Source organism: Thamnophis elegans, chromosome 11 (genome assembly GCF_009769535.1).
Source record: "Thamnophis elegans isolate rThaEle1 chromosome 11, rThaEle1.pri, whole genome shotgun sequence".
NCBI lineage: Eukaryota > Metazoa > Chordata > Lepidosauria > Squamata > Colubridae > Thamnophis > Thamnophis elegans.
The window spans coordinates 11,554,717-11,573,691 of NC_045551.1; the positions used below are offsets into that span (position 1 = coordinate 11,554,717).

At 38.6% G+C, this 18,975-nt stretch overlaps 1 protein-coding gene across 6 annotated transcripts in view; it reads right to left on the reverse strand.

The window, feature by feature from the left end:
• The window catches only part of RABGAP1L (RAB GTPase activating protein 1 like), a 198,861-nt gene that overhangs the window by 8,752 nt on the left and 171,134 nt on the right, over positions 1-18,975 (reverse strand). For 4 of the 6 annotated variants that reach the window (XM_032226745.1, XM_032226746.1, XM_032226744.1 and 1 more), the window contains 2 exons: positions 2,848-2,958; positions 1,095-1,199 (listed from right to left, as the gene is read on the reverse strand). In XM_032226745.1, the coding sequence (XP_032082636.1) occupies positions 1,095-1,199; positions 2,848-2,958 (216 nt within the window). Of the gene's footprint in view, positions 1-1,094; positions 1,200-2,847; positions 2,959-6,417; positions 6,490-7,144; positions 8,400-12,537; positions 13,750-18,975 lie in introns of those variants that run through there. The other 2 variants (XM_032226751.1, XM_032226750.1) reach the window with 2 other exon arrangements.

The following is an 18,975-nucleotide window of genomic DNA, read 5'->3' on the forward strand; positions in this document are numbered from 1 at the left end:
TAGGTCTTTGGTTATTCGGGTTTTCTCCCGCGTAAAATTGGAAGTATCTTGGCGATGTTTCAACTAAGTCTCATTCGTCATCTTCAGGCTTCGTGCTTCCAGGAGCAATGTGAGATCTGGGCTGTTTCTTCCTTTTAACTGCCAGTGGGGGTTTGAGCTGATTGGGTGGGAGCTTGGCTGTGTTCTGATTGGGTGGAGGTGTGTTCTGATTGGTTGGGGGTTTGTGTTTCATGTAAGGATAGGAGGGGTTTAAAGTGGCTAATGGTGCAGTTGCAGTCTGGCTTCTGGTCCTTGGTCGTGCCTCATCATCAGTGTGGGTTTTTGTCTGCTTTCTTTGTGGATGTTTGGTGGTGACACTTCCAATTTTATGCGGGAGAAAACCTGAATAACCAAAGACCTACATACTAACACCCGCGAAAACCTCAGAATATAGATAGATAGATAGATAGATAGATAGATAGATAGATAGATATAGATATAGATATATATACATACATACATACATACATACATACATACATACATACATACATACATACATAGTGTTGACTCTGATTTCTCATTTAAGAGATGCAAGAATTCAAGGACAGGTAACAAAAGGAACAAGTAGATGATCAAGCTGAGCCCAAGGGTAGGGTCAAAAGCAACATCACTTTGGAATTTGCACCTGCATAAGAAACCTAACTCCAACACCCCTTGAAATCCATTGGCTCTTATCTAGCAGCTATCCACCTTAAAAGTTAGTAGTTCAGTCTTGGATATAGATAGTATGAAATAAACTTGTAATACTTTTGAACTCTATCCTAGCTCTGGACGTATTGCACCTCACAGAATACATTAGTTTAAGCATCTCAAATTAGTCGTGCTAATTTGTTTCCTAATATGACTTTCAAATCTGTCCAACAAGCTTAGGAACTATTTCTATTAGTGATATTCAAAGGATCAAATACCTCAAGGAAAGTTTGTTCTATGTAACTGAAACAAGATACACTGAATGTTTAAGAGAATCAGAATTTCTTTACATTAAGAGAGTGGTACTTTCTCTGCCCCCTTCTCTTTGGTATGACTTCATGAATCAGTGGAACTTATTTTACCTGCGCTGTTTCTTCTTCCTGTTTTCGCTTCTCCTCCTCAGTTTCCACTAGCTTTTGTTTCGTCAGGAGCAGTTCCTTATTCAAAACATCTGCTTTATCTTCAGCCTGAGAATTTCAGAGTGACATGGTCTGAGCAATGAGATTCCCTGAATAAGCATGGGCGGTGTAGGCATGGGCCCATAACAATTATATGGACATAGGTGCAAATGGGATCTATCCTTCCCCCAAATTATGGAACTCTGGGGTTGTAAACGATTCTCTATGATACATATATCTATATTGAAAGATCCAAAGTGAACATTTCCAATCTAATTATTATTTTTTTATTCTGCCAGTAGTTAACATATGGAGCAAATTATTTATGCTTATAACATCCAAGCATAACACTTAACTCTGCTTTTTAAATTTAATTGTATTAAGCTTTAAAGTTATCAATTCTGTAAAACTTTTTAATTTTAATATTATATGTAATAATATTGGCTAATATTATTACTAAATAGTAAATGATTATACGCTTTAACAAAGAAGCCATTATATTAAAAATTCCATGTATTGGAGGGGAAAATGAAAAAAAAATCCTATTATTAAGTCCCCTAGATAAGAAAGACAAAAAGGTTCCTAGAAAATAAAGAAATATTATAAAGCAATATTATATTTAATTCTAGTTTAAACAAGAACCATTTTAAATAAGAAATCAAATAACCGAGGACTACGTTATATGATGCTCCTTAATGTAATCATTACAATCCCACTTTTAAGCAAGTTATATCCAGACCATTTCAAATCACATTTTACAGTCTTCCTCTCCATTGTTCAAAGCTATTTTAGAGGCAGAGATCTGACAATATCTGTTTAGCCAAAGTTTTATTCTGGAACATACCGGTAACCATTCTTCCCTAATCATATTTTCCCCAAGTTGATAAATTCAAATTTCTCCTTTGACAGATATTCCAGAGTTTTTGGACTATGATTAAATATAGCATTAATACATTTAATTTTTAATGGCCTTCCAAGAGCCTTGTTCAGCATAGTGATTTTTTCTAACAATAAGGAATTAAAAGAAAACCTATACACAAAACTTTCAAATGTATTTTATGTCCAACATAGAAACAATGACAACTAAACTTTTTAAAGCATTCTTTGAATATAATTCTAAATGTTTTTTGCTCAAGTAATTAAGCTTTTAGGTTATAAGAAATAACTAATGTTATTAAAGCCAGAAACTATTAATTGGGAAATATAAAATACCCTAATACTCTATTCCAAATGTCTTTCATATTAGCCAAATTTATTTTTCTAATTTTTTATTTTATCGTGTTGCTATTCTGTATTCCTTTTGTAAAATCTCAAAAGTTGTAAGAGTTTTGTTACTTAATAGTAGAATAAAAGTAATGATCCCATTTTAAAAAATACATTTTCTCACCCATCTTTAAATAATAGTGCTCCAAAGTCCTAATTTCTCATAAGAGGAAATATCAAATTTGAGTTTTCTGATTAATTAATTGCCTTTAATACTAAAAAAATCCTGAAATTCTACTGTAATTTGAACCAACAGTTCTCCCAGATTGCAACAGTAGTAACTGTCTCGCTAAATGCACTAAGTATTCTGTTTATACGTATCTCAATTTCCACACATAACCAATGCCAAACATTAAGTGATAATTAGGTTTTCTATGTTGGTTTATTTATTACTTTGTTTTACCATTGGACTCTGATTTCCACAGAAGTTTAGTTATAGAGGAAGGCTTCGTACCTGGTCCAAGTCATTTCGTAGAGCAATTTTGCTTGTTACAAGTTCGTGAGCAAGATCATCATTCTCTTGCTCAAGTCGCATGCTGGCTTCCTGAAGCCTGCGATTCTCCCTCTGCAGAAAAAGAAGAACCAACAAGCAGAAAGTTAACAGAACAGAGAGAAAAGAGAAGGTGCATCCATTTATACTATAGAAAAGAGGTTCAGAAGTGTTGCTAATTTATTGCATCCATCAAAAGCTAAGCAATTAACGATATAATAATATGCTGTTCATCAGTCAACCAGATTAAGCTCAGGTACTCAATGTTGTCTTGATATTGCATTCTATATGTAAATGTCATCTTTCATTATTCCCATAGATCAGGTAAAATACTTATTTTATCTTGAACACAAAAAGCATTCCATCCATGACATATTATGCCTTGCCTTAAGAAATACCCACAAATAAGGAATATTGTTATGAGTTTACTATGTTCCTACATGCCTTATTCATTGCTGTTAACCCACTTTTTAGATCTTTTTAGACATTTTGGGGCTGCCCCTGAAGAGTGTTCAAAGACTGCAGTTGGTCCAGAATGCAGCCGCGCGAGCGATATTGGGTGTGCCTAGATAAACCCATGTTACACCCATCCTCCGCGAGCTGCACTGGCTCCCCATTGGTCTCCGGACACGCTTCAAGATGCTAGTCGTTACTTTTAAAGCCCTACATGGTTTAGGACCTGGCTACCTGAGACTCCTGCCACTTACCTCCCAACGACCAACAAGATCGCACAGGTTGGGCCTCCTCCAGGTGCCATCGACCGGACAATGCCGGCTGGCGGCCCCCCGGGGGAGGGCCTTCTCTGTAGCTGCGCCGGCCCTATGGAACGATCTACCCGTAGAGATCCGGACCCTTACTACCCTCCCAGCCTTCTCTAAAGCCACCAAGACCTGGCTGTTCCGGAAGACCTGGGGCTGTTGATCAATATCCAGCCCCACTTAGACAGAATGGATGGTGCGTAATTTTAATAATTGTATTTTTTATCTTAATTTTTAAATGTCTTTTTATTTTGTCTGTAAGCCGCCCAGAGTCCCAAGGGAGTGGGCGGCATACAAATTTTATTAAATTGAAATTGAATTTTTTTTTACATTTTTAATATATTTCTTAGTTTGTATATGTAATTTTATTTTATTGTACTATTTTTTATTTTTACTTTCCTATGCTGGTTTTAACAGTAATAAATATTTGATTTGATACTGAAGTTGAATTAATAATATCCAAAGCACGCTTAGATAATGTGTTTTTCTTCTGTAGGACTCATGACATAAGACTTTGAAGCTTTTAGCTTAACTCAATCTTGACTTCAAAATGCTACTATCATTACTTCTACCATCTTGATCTTTTTAGATTCATAGAAGCAGGAATTGCACTATATAATGTAATCTCTTAAACAGGAGCAAATGTAAAAACAAAACAGGCTTGCTTGAGATATAGACAACAAGAGTTATATGTCTACCTATTCAAAGTAAAAAGCAAAGTATTATTAAGGATGAAGAATTTCCACAAAAGGGATATATTCAGAATATTTAATTTTAACCTTGGAACTGATCGTGACAAAATATAGATATGGGCATGGTTATGCATAAAATAGGAAACATATTTTGTTTCGAGGTCAGAACAAAACAGCCGTAGCCAAGTGTTCTGTGTTCTGAGGATGGACCAGACTTTGAATGTACCACATTTTCTCCATCTAGAAGAAAAAAAATCAAGAAAAGGATGCCCTTCATGCCCATAGTAATATGCTTATTGAAAGCCTCTTGCCCAATGTGGTGTGAACACTTTCCCCTGATCTCTTAAAGTTTTCCATTACAAATAGAAAGAATATGAAAGTATTTTGGCCTAGCTTCTTGCCAATAGCCACACATGGTCGTACTGAGACTGTTCCAGTCCAGAAGGCTGCTGCAATTAATGCCTCACTGTTGCATGAGGTGGGTTCATGGGGAGAAGGGTGCACTATAAAGCACAAAGGTATCCCCTCCCTCATTTTTCCACAGCAAAAAATCCACATACAAAAATTGCACACACACACACACACACACACACACAGCATTATTACGGTCATTCCCAGGTTCCGATAAAAAATGTCAACAAAATTGCATGTAAATAATATTAAGAATGCTATTGTGGCCCAGCAGGAGCCGTTGGAGCTGCCGATGGACTCCGATAGCGAGGGACCCTATGAGTCGGCTCTGGAAGATGTGGAGGACCCTGGGCAGGGTTCAGACTCTGAGCAGGGACCAGAGAGGCTGGTTGGCCTGAGGCATGGAGCAGTGGTGAAAGTCAAAGGGAGTTTGTCCCTGACATCAGGCACTGGAGCAGTGGGGAAGAGCAAAGGGAGTTTGTCCCTGACGCCAGGCAGAGAAGGGCGGAGAAGCGAAGGCACCAATTACGGAGACAGACTCATAGGAGATAATCAGGTCCAGGTGGTTGTGATTTGGCTCCTCCCAAGAGAAGACTTTGGGAGGAGACTTGTTGCAGGACACAACCGCTATACTAAGCTGGAGAAGCTCTTGTGTGTATCTCTTATCTGTGGGAGTCTGGGTTGCTGCCAACGTCTTGTCTGTGAGTAATTACTGGAATAAAGCGTGGCTAACAGTAAGCTTGTGTCGGCGTTACTCACCGGACGGAGGGGGGTCAGAACAGAATGCTATAATAGAAAAAATTCTACTTTAAAAATAGAAAACAATAGTGTAGATGAGTAGTGTAGAGAGTGTATGTAACAAAGCCAAGTAAAATAATCCAACAGAAAATCCTTCATTTTTAATGTCCTTTGAAAGTTCAACATGAATACATACAAGGGATTTTAGAGTGCATGCATTAATACATACATCATATTTGAACTAGCAAAATGCAACCAACAATGCATTTTTAAAATGCATCTTGAAGCTACATATCAACAAAATAAAAGTCAAAACTTAACCAAATAAAGAGTGAAGACATTGTGAAAAGACTTTAAGTTGGTTTGCTAAGTTTTGGTATGCATGTATAGTGTATGTGCATTTCCTCATGTCTTGTTGATTTTAACTTCAATCTTTATGTTTATGTTTATGTTTATGTTTATTAACATTTGTAGGCCGCCCTTTTCCCTGAGGGGACTCAGGGCGGCTCACATAAAATCAGGAAGGGGAATACAAACAATGACGTAGACACATATAGTAAAAAATAATAAGCAACATTCATTTATAATTGAAGAAAAACATAATTTCTTTTTAAAAGGCATCATGAAATTTAACATCTAGAGAACAAACACCATGCATAGAATATAAGACAAATGCAAAAAAAAAAAGTTACAAACCCATTCCAATATGGTACAATGTTAGTAGTTCTTCTATGTATAATTGATAACAACTGCTAAACATTAGCAACGCTTATGTGTGAAACACCGTGGTTCATGCACACAATTGGATATACCTGCTTTATTTTATCTCCACTGAACTGCTTCTTTATGCGGGGACATTGGCATTCTGTTGAGGGCATTCATGAACTCAAATTTCCCTACAGCGAAGAATGTTTAAAAAACAACAAATTACTTACCCACTTGACAGACAATGACATAAAGTTGCAAGTGATCCTCTTCTCCTTTTCTCTGGCCTGGAATCTGCTCTGCTGCAATCCAGAGAATTGGCTTCATGTCATGTGCTTTGAATGGTAAGGGGTATCTTCAGAGTTACTGCACCTTGAGTGATTGGGACCTAGCAACATCCTTATGGGCTGTGCGTGAAGGAGGGGGTGAGAATGGGAGAACTTTTGAGAGAAAGCTGACAGATTTTAACTTAGGTGGGGCAATATATAGATAGACCCCAGTACAGATTACTCAGGTGATCCCTGACTGAATCTTTTTGTAATGTATATCACTTAGGGGGAAGAAACCGGGGCTCACCCTAATATGAAATTAATGCTTTCGAGAGGCAGATCAGCTGCTGTTAAAGGGATAGCACTCCCCCAGTGGAGTGCTAGCTGCCTGTGATTTGAAGGGTAAAGTAAGGGGTTATCTCTTAATTTCTCTCCAATGGCTTCATGAAAAGAAGGTTGCCTTAAGAAAGAGATTTGTACTTCCCAGTCAATATTCCATGTGGGAACATTGCAGAGGTGGGTTCCTACCGGTTCGCACCAGTTCGATAGAACCGGTTCGTCAAATCTACCGAACCGGTTAGAAGAGGTTCCACCAGTGGACCCGGAAAGCAGGCCACACCTACAGAAGAGGTTCCAAAAATTTTTGAAACCCACCACTGGAACAATGGGATATCACAGCATTACTTGCCTTGGGTCTGTCATTCAGGATGCAGGAACTTGCTATTGATCAACTTCTTTCAGGTACAGCAGTCCAAAACAGGTAGTTTTCTTATCTTCTTCAAGCTCACATAAGTGGCTTCTGTTCTTTTTGGCAATGCAGCGAAGATGTTATCCCAAGAAGAGGCTGGTATGCTTGGGCATGCCAAGAAAATTCCCAGGCTGGAAACAGAGTCCTGTCTGCTGCTACTACTATTAAGCCTCTCTTCTCTTTGGATACAGCCTTTTCTTCCTTACTCCTTCTGAGCTTCACCTGCAACAAGGAGCTTTGTCCACCTGGAGGGAGATCCATTCCTGATCGACTTTCCTTCACCTTTGGGCCACTTCCTGGAATTACTCAAAGTTTTTCTTTTAAAAATGAACTGAAAGCAAAAACTGACTCATGCCGTATAGCGTAAGCATAGAGAGAGCTTCGATTATTTCTCTACTCCTGGGGATCAGAGGGACATGCATTCAAGTGCTGAAAGGTTCATCAGCCTCATTCGCAATATACATAATTTCCAATGTGACGTCATCTTGTTGTTTGCTCAATTGAATTGCTCAATTCGCTTACTGCAGATTTCCTATTGCTGTTGTTAACAGCTGGATAGTTTCCTATCAAAGATTGTGTAGTAAATCCTTGCGCAGATGTAGGATTCAATCACCTCTTAGGCACCTTCCAGCTCTATGATTCTATGATAGTAGAAGATGCCCAAGAAGGTGCTTAAGTTATTCATGATGTTGAATAAACATTGTGTCCTCACCTATTGCAACAGTTTAGAAGTATAACATGGGTCTTAAAACTGCAAGCTTAAAGTGCAGCCATACTACCTCGTCCAGATGGCTCCTCCCCTACTTTGCTGATGATAATCTACTGATTGTGGTCTTCATTCACAGGATAGGGTAACTCCTCATTCCCCTGTCTCTCAAACTTAGTTCTGGGCTTCTAAGAGAGGGTAGAGGTACTCACTATGACTAGTGGTATCCAGAATTATAATAATTGATGGCACTATTTCTGCTGCAAGAAGTATTACCAACTGGCCTTTTATTTGATTATATCTTCCAAGTCATCTTTTTTTTTTTAAGTTAGGATGTCATGGAACGGGGAGGGTTATATAGCCATCATCTAACTGTAAGAATTATTCCATACCCACCTGAACAAATAGGGGTAGAGTGAGTAAAAGAGATACTGTATTTTTTTGGAGTATAAGACGCAACTTTTTATCTCAAAAAAGAGGCTGAAAATCTGGGTGCATCTTATACACCGAATACAGCATTTTTTTGCCTCCTGAAACCCCGCCCCCTTCACCAAAATGGCCGTGCATAGCTTGTAGGAAGTGTTCAGAGAGCTCCTGGGGGCTGGGGAGGGCAGAAATGAGCAAAAAAGGCCCATTTTTTGCTCAATTTTACCCAGTCCCCAGCCCCCAGGAGCACTCTGTAAGCTTCCTAAAGGCTATCCATGCCCCTATTTTTACAAAAAAAATGAGCCCGTTTTTGTGAAAAATGAGCCCGTTTTCACGAAAACCGGGTCGGTTTTGCTCATTTTTGCCCCCCCACCAGGCGCACTCTGCAAGCTCCCTAAAGGCTATTCATGCCTTTTGGGGTGGGGGAATGGGCCCATTTTTGTGAAAAACAGGCCGTTTTTGGGAGTATTGCAGAGTGCAAAAACTTTTTTTTAACATGTTCCTCTTCAAAACCTTGCTGCGTCTTATATTCCGAAAAATACGGTATGTCTTAAGAAGAAGATAAACTTAAGTTCACTACTAAGGTAAAATGCTCAAAGTTGCTTCAACAGTGAGATAGATGGGTTGAGAGGGAGGGAGGGAGGAAGAGGGAGGGTGGGATGGGGGATTGAGGCAAGCAGGCAGACAGGAAGACAGATACCTACTGGTGAGGCAAGCAATAGTAGCAGTATTGTTACTGCTTGTGGTGGGCAAGTCAATGGAAGGGCAATTGATCTCATCCTCCTTCCCCATGGGCAGAGCAGAGTTCCTCATGGCTCTTTAGCCCTCAGGCTTCTTATAAGGATTTCTATTCTGCCTTAGCATTCCATCCCCAGAACACCTCAATGGCAGTCTAACCCAGTGTTTCTCAACCTTGGCAACTTGAAGACGTCTGGACTTCAACTCCCAGAATTCCCCAGCCAGCGAATGCTGGCTGGGGAATTCTGGGAGTTGAAGTCCAGACGTCTTCAAGTTGCCAAGGTTGAGAAACACTGGTCTAACCAACCAATGTAGATACATAAATGGCTAAACATGGACAAATATTCTAACACAATAATCACAAAACCCAACATTGAATTGCAGAGCAAGACACAACACTGAGCATGTCAATATATATATTGCTCAAAATGGGCAAGTATTGTTCTGAGTACAGTATGTTTTGTGCAAAGCTCGAAACAAAACTTTTGCAACCTCTGTGTTTGAATTCAAGTTCGGAATACTTGAAAAGGCTGCTTCAAGCAGAGAAAGTTTTGCACATACTAATGCTTGGTAGAATACAGAATTGCTATTGGATTAAGTAAAAAAAGATTTATATATACATTCTTATTTAACATGATTTTAAACTAGAAAAATAATATCCGGATATTTAGCAATATATCACTTCTCAGTTACAATATAAATATAATGGAATTTTATATATTAATTAAAATATGAAAGTATTACCTAAGTGATAAGGGATTTTCCGTATTTAATTAAAGTAACATTAATGTATTTTGTTTTTTAATTTATTTTTCAAATGCACATTGAAAAGAAAATAAGTATGTGGTACATATATTTTTAAAAAACAAAAAATGGCAGATAGTGAACAAACCTCAAATAATCAATAAATCCAAAATATCTTGTGGCTAATGTATTCTAACACAATTAAAAGCTTAAAAAAGTATAAGACATTTCTAGTCGGAACGTAAGTCTATTGAACTTTAAAAATACCAAGAAAAAATAAAAACTTTCATCTGCCGCTCAGTGCCGACTGGCAACCACGCGGAGGAGAGCCTTCTCGGTAGCAGCTCCGACCCTATGGAACGATCTCCCCGTGGAGATTCGGACCCTCACCACCCTCCAGACCTTCCGCACAGCCCTCAGAATCTGGCTATCCCGTCAGGCCTGGGACTAAGATTGTAACCCGCCCGAATGGTATGAATGTTGTGTTTTTTTAATTATGTATTGTCTTATATGTTAAAAGTTTGTCTTTCTCCCCCCTTCCCTTTTTAAGTTGTGAGCCGCCCTGAGTCCCCCCAGGGAAAAGGGCGGCATATAAATAAACTCAATAAAAAAAATAAACTCAATAATAAAGAATACCTTTGTAAAATATGATAAATAATATGAAAATTATGTCAAATTAAAATATTCCATTTCTAGAAATGGTTTCCAAAAAAGATTGAGTTCTGCATCAGATTTATAGTACTTCTTTAATATGAAGTAATTCTAGATATTAAAGCAAAGTCCCATTATTTGGTTAAGTATTTTTTTGATGGTGGAGAATAAAATACTTCTCTGAAAACTCAGAAATCGAAGACAAGAGCAGTCAGTGTTTAAAGTGGACACAGATAATCCTAGTTACAGGCAAAGGGCAGTAAAGCCATTGCAAGAATGTTCAAAAGTGTGTTAAGTCTTTAAAACAATATTGAAACTAAATCTCTTCATATACAGGTAGTTCTCAACTTATGACCACAATTAAGCCCCAAATCCCCTTTGCCAAGCAAGATAGTCACTGAATTTTGCCCCATTTCATTATCTTTCTTGCTACAGTTGTTAAGGGAATTGCTGTAGTTGTTATATTAGTAACATGATTGTTGAGTGAATCTGGCTTCCCCATTGACTTTGTTTGTCAGAAGGTTACAAAATGATCCTGGCCTCTGAGACCATCATAAATACATGCCAGTTGCCAAGCGTCAAAATTTTGACCCGTTACTATTGGGATAGTTCGCCTCGCACATATGTGCTAGTCTTTCCCGACTCTAGGAGGCGGTGCTCATCACCATTTCAAAGTCAAAGAGCCAGGGCTGTCCGAAGACGTCTCCATGGTCATGTGGCCAGCATGACTAAACACCGAAGGCGCACAGAACGCTGTTACCTTCCCACCAAAGGTGATTCCTATTTTTCTACTTGCATTTTTACATGCTTTCGAACTGCTAGGTTGGCAGAAGCTGGGACAAGTAACGGGAGCTCAGTCTGTTAGATGGCGCTAGGTATTAGAACCACCAAACTGTCGACCTTTCTGATCGACAAGCTCAGCGCCTTAGTCAATGAGCCACCATGTCCCTAAAATAGTCATTAGGTTTCCTGAAAAACCGTCACAAGTCACTCTTTTCAGTGCTAAATTTTAACTTCGAAAGGTTACTAAACCAATGGTTGTAAGTCAAAAACTACCTGTATGCACAAATTCTGTATTTCAATCACAAGACATGAAGTTTTCAGTTCCTTAAAAAAAAAAAATCAAAATAATGGAGAAGCTGGCAATTTTCTTGCCTTGGGTTTTTTATAAATTTGCAAATCTTCTATTACTTCTCTATTTCTGGAGACTATTTACAGAAATGTGAATAATTCACTAAAGCCTGCAAGCTCTGAAGGCATCCAGCCGGAACAAGAGTTGAGTTTATGTTCTCTATTAAGTGCTTGCCAAAAAGCTTCAGTGTTTGCACAGCAGATATCACAATGTGAGCATGAGATTTCTGGCACTGCATTTACAGACAAGTAGTGGGCAAGCAAGCTGTGCGGTAGGAATTGCAGTGTCCTCCTTCTTGTAATAAAAGTGTGCCAAATTTCAAAGTAAATATGTCTGATATATTTAGTGAATGATTTTTTAAAAGCCTGGGTATCCAGTCTTTTCTTAGCGTATTTTTTTCTGGGGATGAAAAAAAAAAAGGTCTTGTTATATCAGACTTAATCCATCTTCTCAACAAGAAAGAAGTCTTGCAATAATAATAATAGATTTATTTATTTTTTTAAAAACCAGTAATTAAAAATCACTTTGGTCCCGAAAAGCAGCAACATTCTCAGAGGGAAAGTCACTTAAAGCATCTCAAGGAATAAGCAGACTGATTTTGTTGCCTTTTTTAAATTTTATAATTTAAATTAAAATTATTTAAATTATAAAATTTAAAAAGAACCTACTTGTTAATACTCCTACATAGAAAATAAAGTTTGTGCCAGCTAAACTTAAGATAAATATGTAAACAGGAGCACTTTTTCCATTACTGTATTATCTGTAGTCTAAAAATAAGGATTGTAAAATCCAAATACAGAGGCTCGGGGCTCTGCATAATCAACTGAAAAGGTGAGGGAGAAAATTCTCAACTATCAGTTAACAAGGAGGATACTGCATTTCCAAAGCTCCCCCCCAAAAAAGAAAATCAACAACATGTAGTCAAATAAAACTTACCTCCATCACTGTCACAAAGCAACTACTGTTTTCAACCATGGATAAAAAGTTGAGAAACAAAAAGAGAAGCAATCCAATGAAATTTAAAGGCAAGTCAACAATAATTAGGAAGGGAACAAAACCCCACGTTGAGAATTCTGCGTGGAGGTCCAGGGCTTCATCTTTCAAACAAAGCTTATTTCCTACTATGGCCTATGAAAGCAAATGTTTGATTGAAAGGAGGAAGCGTAGGCTTGGAAGGCAAGTCTTAACTCATGAAGCTGTCAGCACTACCCAAAATGAAGAATAAACAACTACAGCAATTGGTCCATTTGATGCGAGTAGATTTCACTACTGCTTGTAAGCTGGGTGTGTCTCATCTTTCACCAAAAGACATGCAACATGTCTTTTTCGGTTACGAAAAATTGATTTGAAATGTAGAAGAGAACTTTGGATATTGGTTAGTTTGGAATTTTAAAGTTTCACATCAAAATGAGAAAATTAAATGCATAATAAATTGTTGCAAACTACTTTGGCCTTTATGAGCTAAAATACTTCATATTTTCCACTGTTTTTTCTGCTGCTATAGGTAATTTAAAAATACAGACTGTCTTATTAATATAAATCACAGTTATATTAATACGTAATAATATATATCAGCCACTATTTTTTCTACTTCTCTGCCTCTGCTGCTGAAATAGATGGACTAAAAATCTTGCCAGATGGAAGTAAATTCTGTATTCCTAATTCCAAACACATTAACAAAATGAAAATTTCATGCAATTGGGAGACTTATGACTGTAACTGAGCTTCATCAAAGAAATTGACCATGAAAGACTATATATAACCCTTTCTCTTATTAACATGATGTACCAACAGCAATTTATGGTTGGGACATCCTGGTTCCTAGGCCTGTACCACTACACCAAACTGCCTCTCTCTGATTTTTCTTAATGGGTCAAATCAGTGTGCCTCCTGTATTTTCTGCCTTTCTGCATAGATTTTCATATTTTGGTTATATGTAATATTCAAAGTCTATACGCTCTTTAGCTTTAACACTCTTAAGACTATCAAACTTAGAAGGCAGTATCAAAGATCTTGCTGTCTGTCTAAACAAAAGGTTTAGAAATCTAACAGTGTTGCAAAATATCTTTACTACTCACTGTTGAAATAATTGCCTAACAAACGGCAGTCCTTCTGAATAATGAAGTTTCTATTAATATGAAGAAACAACCAGGATTCGAAAAATGTTTTTTTTGAGGGGGGGGATCTTTGAAATGTGATTTAGTTATTCGGGGCATATGTTTTGTACTCAAAATCATACTATCTAGTAAGTTATTTAAATAACATCTAACTAGTCAAGTTAGCAAAATATAGATTAACATAAGCAAAGGTATTTCAAGGCAACCTCTCCTCTATCATATATTTGCACCCTTCAAACTAAACAATAAAAAGGTGGTGAGACACATTCATTACTGAAAGCTGAACTTTTAAAAAATGCACATATGTATATACCAGGGGTGGGTTTCTCGCCCCGTTCGAACCAGTTCGGTTGGAACGGGGCTGGCGGCATCCTCGTGCACATGCGCAGTGCACGCATGCGTACTAGCGTCTGTGCGATGCTCCTGCTGCTCCTGGAGGATGTATGTGTCCTGCGCATGCGTGGAAGTGCAGAACTCGTCAAAACCGGGTAAGGAGCGCGGGCGGGCGGGTGGGTCCTTCGCCGTTCCTGGAAGTTACTTACTTCCGGGTTCTCCGACCAACCGGTTTGCGGGGACCGCCGCGAACCGGTTGAAACCCACCCCTGGTATATACATTAATTACTGAATAAATATGAAATCTCATTTGAGTCCAATTCAAAACACAATAACTGCATTGACATATCCAGTATTCAGTCCATACAGGCTGTCAAAACAGGGTCATAATGGGCACTTAAGTACAATTATCTTCAATGTGTCTGCTAAAGAGGACCTCAGTCCAAAAAAAATGTATGCCACATTCATTAGACTACTACACTAACAGATTAACAGTTACTTTTCTGGCAGCTATCATTATGACACAGAACCAAAACCAGAGTTAAGTAAACAGCAAAAAAAAAAACACATTTAAAGTCAGTGAAATATCTACACATCCACCCACACCAAACACTGGCTCTCTTACGAATAGGATACCTGCAATTCAGGCATTATTACAAAAATTGGACGCTAATAATCCAGAGATAGTTTTTTTCGATGATAGTGGAATACAGACATTTCAAAGAAAGGCACAAGTGACACAGGAACATGGCACTGAAGAAATGATGCATCCAGTTCAGTAAATCTAAAATGGTCCACAATTTCTGACAAGAGCTTTTTCCCTCCCACCAACTGTGACAGACCCTCTTATTTTCTCTTAATGGCTCATGATGTAGAAAATTAAAGAAAACACACTTGTGTTCACATTTTTCCTGAGTCTTTTGTTCCAATATTCTTTGGCATAGTGCAAGAATTCAACAAGGCAGTGTAGAACTAGAGACTCTTCCATTCAGTGATGCAGAAAGAGAGAAGGGTAATGCTCAGATGTTAAAAGGCTGTATGTGTTTGTTGTGAATATATTATCAGTCAGTGGGAACTTTTTTAGCGTTATCACTGCATACATTCTAAGTCCCTCAATATTTTTGCAAAGTTAACAAAAGGATTCACAAATGTATCATAAATGTATCCAACATTCTTGGAATGAAACAGTCTTCAGCACCGAGAAACATCATCCTTTTGATCATCCTTTAATCCTTAAGCAACAATGATGAGAAGTTTTTCCTCCATTTCCAAATTCTTCCTGCTTGGTTATCCAAAATTTATTTTGGGTAACAGAAAACAGGTTTCACTTGATTATACTGAATCTTAACAATGTCAAGGAAATGGTTGTGAACAGAATTCTTTCTTTCTCCTTCTACTAATAATTCAATCTGGACTCTCCTACTTAATGTATGTCAGTGGATGAGACTGATTCTGAAAAAAGTCAATGAGTAGAGCCACTCAATCTTAATTCCATTTCAGTGTTGGCAAGACTGAAGCTGTGCAAGGAAAACTCATTGTTTAGAGCCGCCACTGACGGAACTCTCTGACTGGTCCCTGAGTAAAATCTATACACTCTCAAGCTTCGAAAGATTTATAGAGAGCAAGCTGGGATGCCTTTTGCAGTGTAGCCATCATATTAGAAGAGGTATTTACTTTACTGAAGCACAAGAATAGCAATAGCAATAGCAGTTAGACTTATATACCGCTTCATAGGGCTTTCAGCCCTCTCTAAGTGGTTTACAGAGTCAGCATATTGCCCCCACAGTCTGGGTCCTCATTTCACCCACCTCGGAAGGATGGAAGGCTGAGTCAACCTTTGAGCCGGTGAGATTAGAACCGCTGAACTGCACCTAACAGTCAGCTGAAGTGGCCTGCAGTACTGCACCCTAACCACTGCGCCACCTCGGCTCTCTAACCAGCAGTTGGTACTACAGATACAATGAATGTTGAGAGAAATGGTAAGAATACAATTACCATGTTGATTTGCTGACTAGGACTTTTTGGAGAGCGTAAGGTGATGTGAGTTAAGTACCAGTTGAGTACAGATCACAATATAATATATTCATTCATTGGCAAAGCTTTTAAAAGATGGAGAGATAGATGATAGATGTTTCCTGCAGTAAAAGACACCAAACAATGATGTCCCTTTGGATCACCAAGCCAAATTCATTTGAAATTCCAAAATTTAAAAGCCTCTTTGGTACTATCAAGAAATCTGGAATAGAAACCAAACCAACAGCATGTAAATCTTCTTCTGATTCCTGGGAAGAAATCAACTCGGATAAATATAATGCCTGGCTTATCCAATCGGATAAAATAGAGGGCCATCTTTACATTGCTTTTGATTGAGTATGGATAAAAATACTTATCAGACTTCTGGATATAAGTATGCAAGTAATAAGTTCTGATACTGGGTTGCATTCCTTTGGATGAATTCAGCATGTCCCTTCATGCCAGAGGTCCAGCCAAGTGCTATCTTAAAAATCAACAATTTCGTGACCCGTCAAAACCGCGCTCGACTAAACCGCGCCCGATTAAACCGCGTCGCTGACGTCATCAACAGGGCGACAACAGCCAGCGCGGAGAAAGAAGGGCGCTTTAAATAGCGCTTTGAAAGCAAGCCGATTCAACTTAAGGTAAGGGTTAGCTTTAGGGTTAGGTTAAGGGTTAGGGTTAGGGTTAGGGTTAGGTTAAAGGTTAGGGCTAGGTTTAGGGTTAGGTTAAGGGTTAGGTTAAGGGTTAGGATTAGGGTTAGGGTTAGGTCAAGGGTTAGGTTTAGGGTTAGGTTTAGGATTAGGTTTAGGGGGGTTAGGTTTAGGTTTAGGGGTTAATTTTAGGTTTAGGGTTTACAGCGTGCTTCTGTCTCCGCGCTGTTATCGCCCTGTTGATGACGTCAGCGACGTGGTTTAGTCGGGCGCGGTTTAGTCGGGCGCGGTTTAGTCGAGCACGGTTTTGTGGTGGAACCCAACAATTTATCCTCTCATTGAAATAGAGGCAACAGAGCTATGCCCAGGGGTCTGCCTTCCCTGTTGCTAGGCATCATCCTTGCCCAAGTTGATAGATTCTGCTGTCAAACTGGCAATAAAGTCCCTAAAGCTAAGGGTGCTGGGGGATTTCAATCTGCTGAGTGGTGGCACTGAGTCCAGGACAGCTCAGGAGTTTGTGGACACCATGGCAGCCATGGCAATGGATCGCTTCTAAATGGCAACCATGGCAGTGGATCTCTTCTAAATCCTCAACAGCCCAACGCATACTACAGCTGCACACTGTTCTGACTTTTGTTCTGAGGCAATCGTGATGTGATCTGTAGTACAGAACTTTAATATCAATCCATTGCCATGGACAGATAATTCTCCAGTTACTTCTCAGCTTACTGTGGTCCCTTACTTATGGAGAGGCAGGTTCTCAGATTCATCAGCCCACTGCCATCAGAGAGTGTGCCATGGGAGTTTGGGAACTTCCCTGGGGATCTAACAGATGGTTCAGTTGAGGCTTTGGTGGCCACTTGGAATGTGTAGATTTCTGGGCCTTCTATCACATAACTCCTATGTAGTCATTGCCTGTATCTGATTCTGGATATATTTTGATTTATTAAAGAACTCTGGGAGACAAAGGGCCAAAGTTTATGGTAGATATGCATTGGAAGAAGACTTGGAGTGAATGGATCAAACATAAATAAAAGCCCATATCAAGGATTACCCTATAGAAATCAGGATTGCCTCACAGGAACATTTCTCAGGCCACTATGAAGAATGTTCTAACTATTTGGAAGATAAATTATCACTATGATAATGATCTATCACTATTGTTGTATGTACACTGAGAGCTTATGCACAGGAGTCAAATTCCTTGTATGTCTATTCACACTTGGCCAATAAAGAATTCTACTTCTAAAATCATACAGATCTGGACTTGTGGAAAGAGGGGTTGATGCCGTCTGCCTTGGTAGTCCTTGAACTCAGCTATTTTATATAACTGCTGGCAAGGTCAGGTGGTCAGGCTGCAAGGGGATTCTGGAGGGAGTGGATTATAGACTCATTCCAATCAGATACAGACTGGTATGTAGTATAGGGAGACCCCTGATCATACTTAACAATGATCTGTGCTGGAGGCAAGATAGAGGTGGTGCATCTTTCCTTGAGCTTCTTCAACTCTCAGTGGTTCTTCATACTGCTAACCACAGATCCTTCTGCACCAATTCTGGGGGTTGGGAATTGGAGTCACCATATTGTTATTTTTTTCCCCCCTTCCTTCAAAGCCTGTTCCATCTAGTGGTGAGGAGAGGTTGCTCCCTAGGTCCTGTTGATTGGAAAGTTAACTAATCTGGTTGTAAGGCAACATTAAACTGAAGAATGTTTGGGGAAGTACCATCCCACTGTAACACACATTTAAATAGCGAATTACCTGTACTGTTATTGTCACAGAAACATCCTGTACTTAGTGAGACAAGTATGTAATCTATCCAGGCTCCACTCTGTGGATTTGTAAATAATATGTGAAACTATAATCATTAGCAATTTCTTTACCTCACACATCTATTAATTTAAACTCAAATAACGGTTTCTTAAACATTATCATCAAATCATGCCTTTTGTTATAAGCCACACCAGTATCGGTCTGGAATTCCATCTCTGCATGTTGCCTTTTGTAAATATTTACATTTTACCACAGTTGTTATAAAAAAAACTGAATTCAAATTTATTTGGTGCATAAAGTGAAAGTAAAGTAGTTAATAGCCCCCCCCCTTCAAAAATCCTTTAACAAAGTTATGTCTACTCTTTTTTTATCACTAAGAACATACATCATTTCAAAGAATATAGAGCTTTCAAAAATAATAGTTAAACCCTCAATATTTAGAAGAGCCTCTTGCTATCAGTATTAGTCTAAAATCAAGCATTTTAGC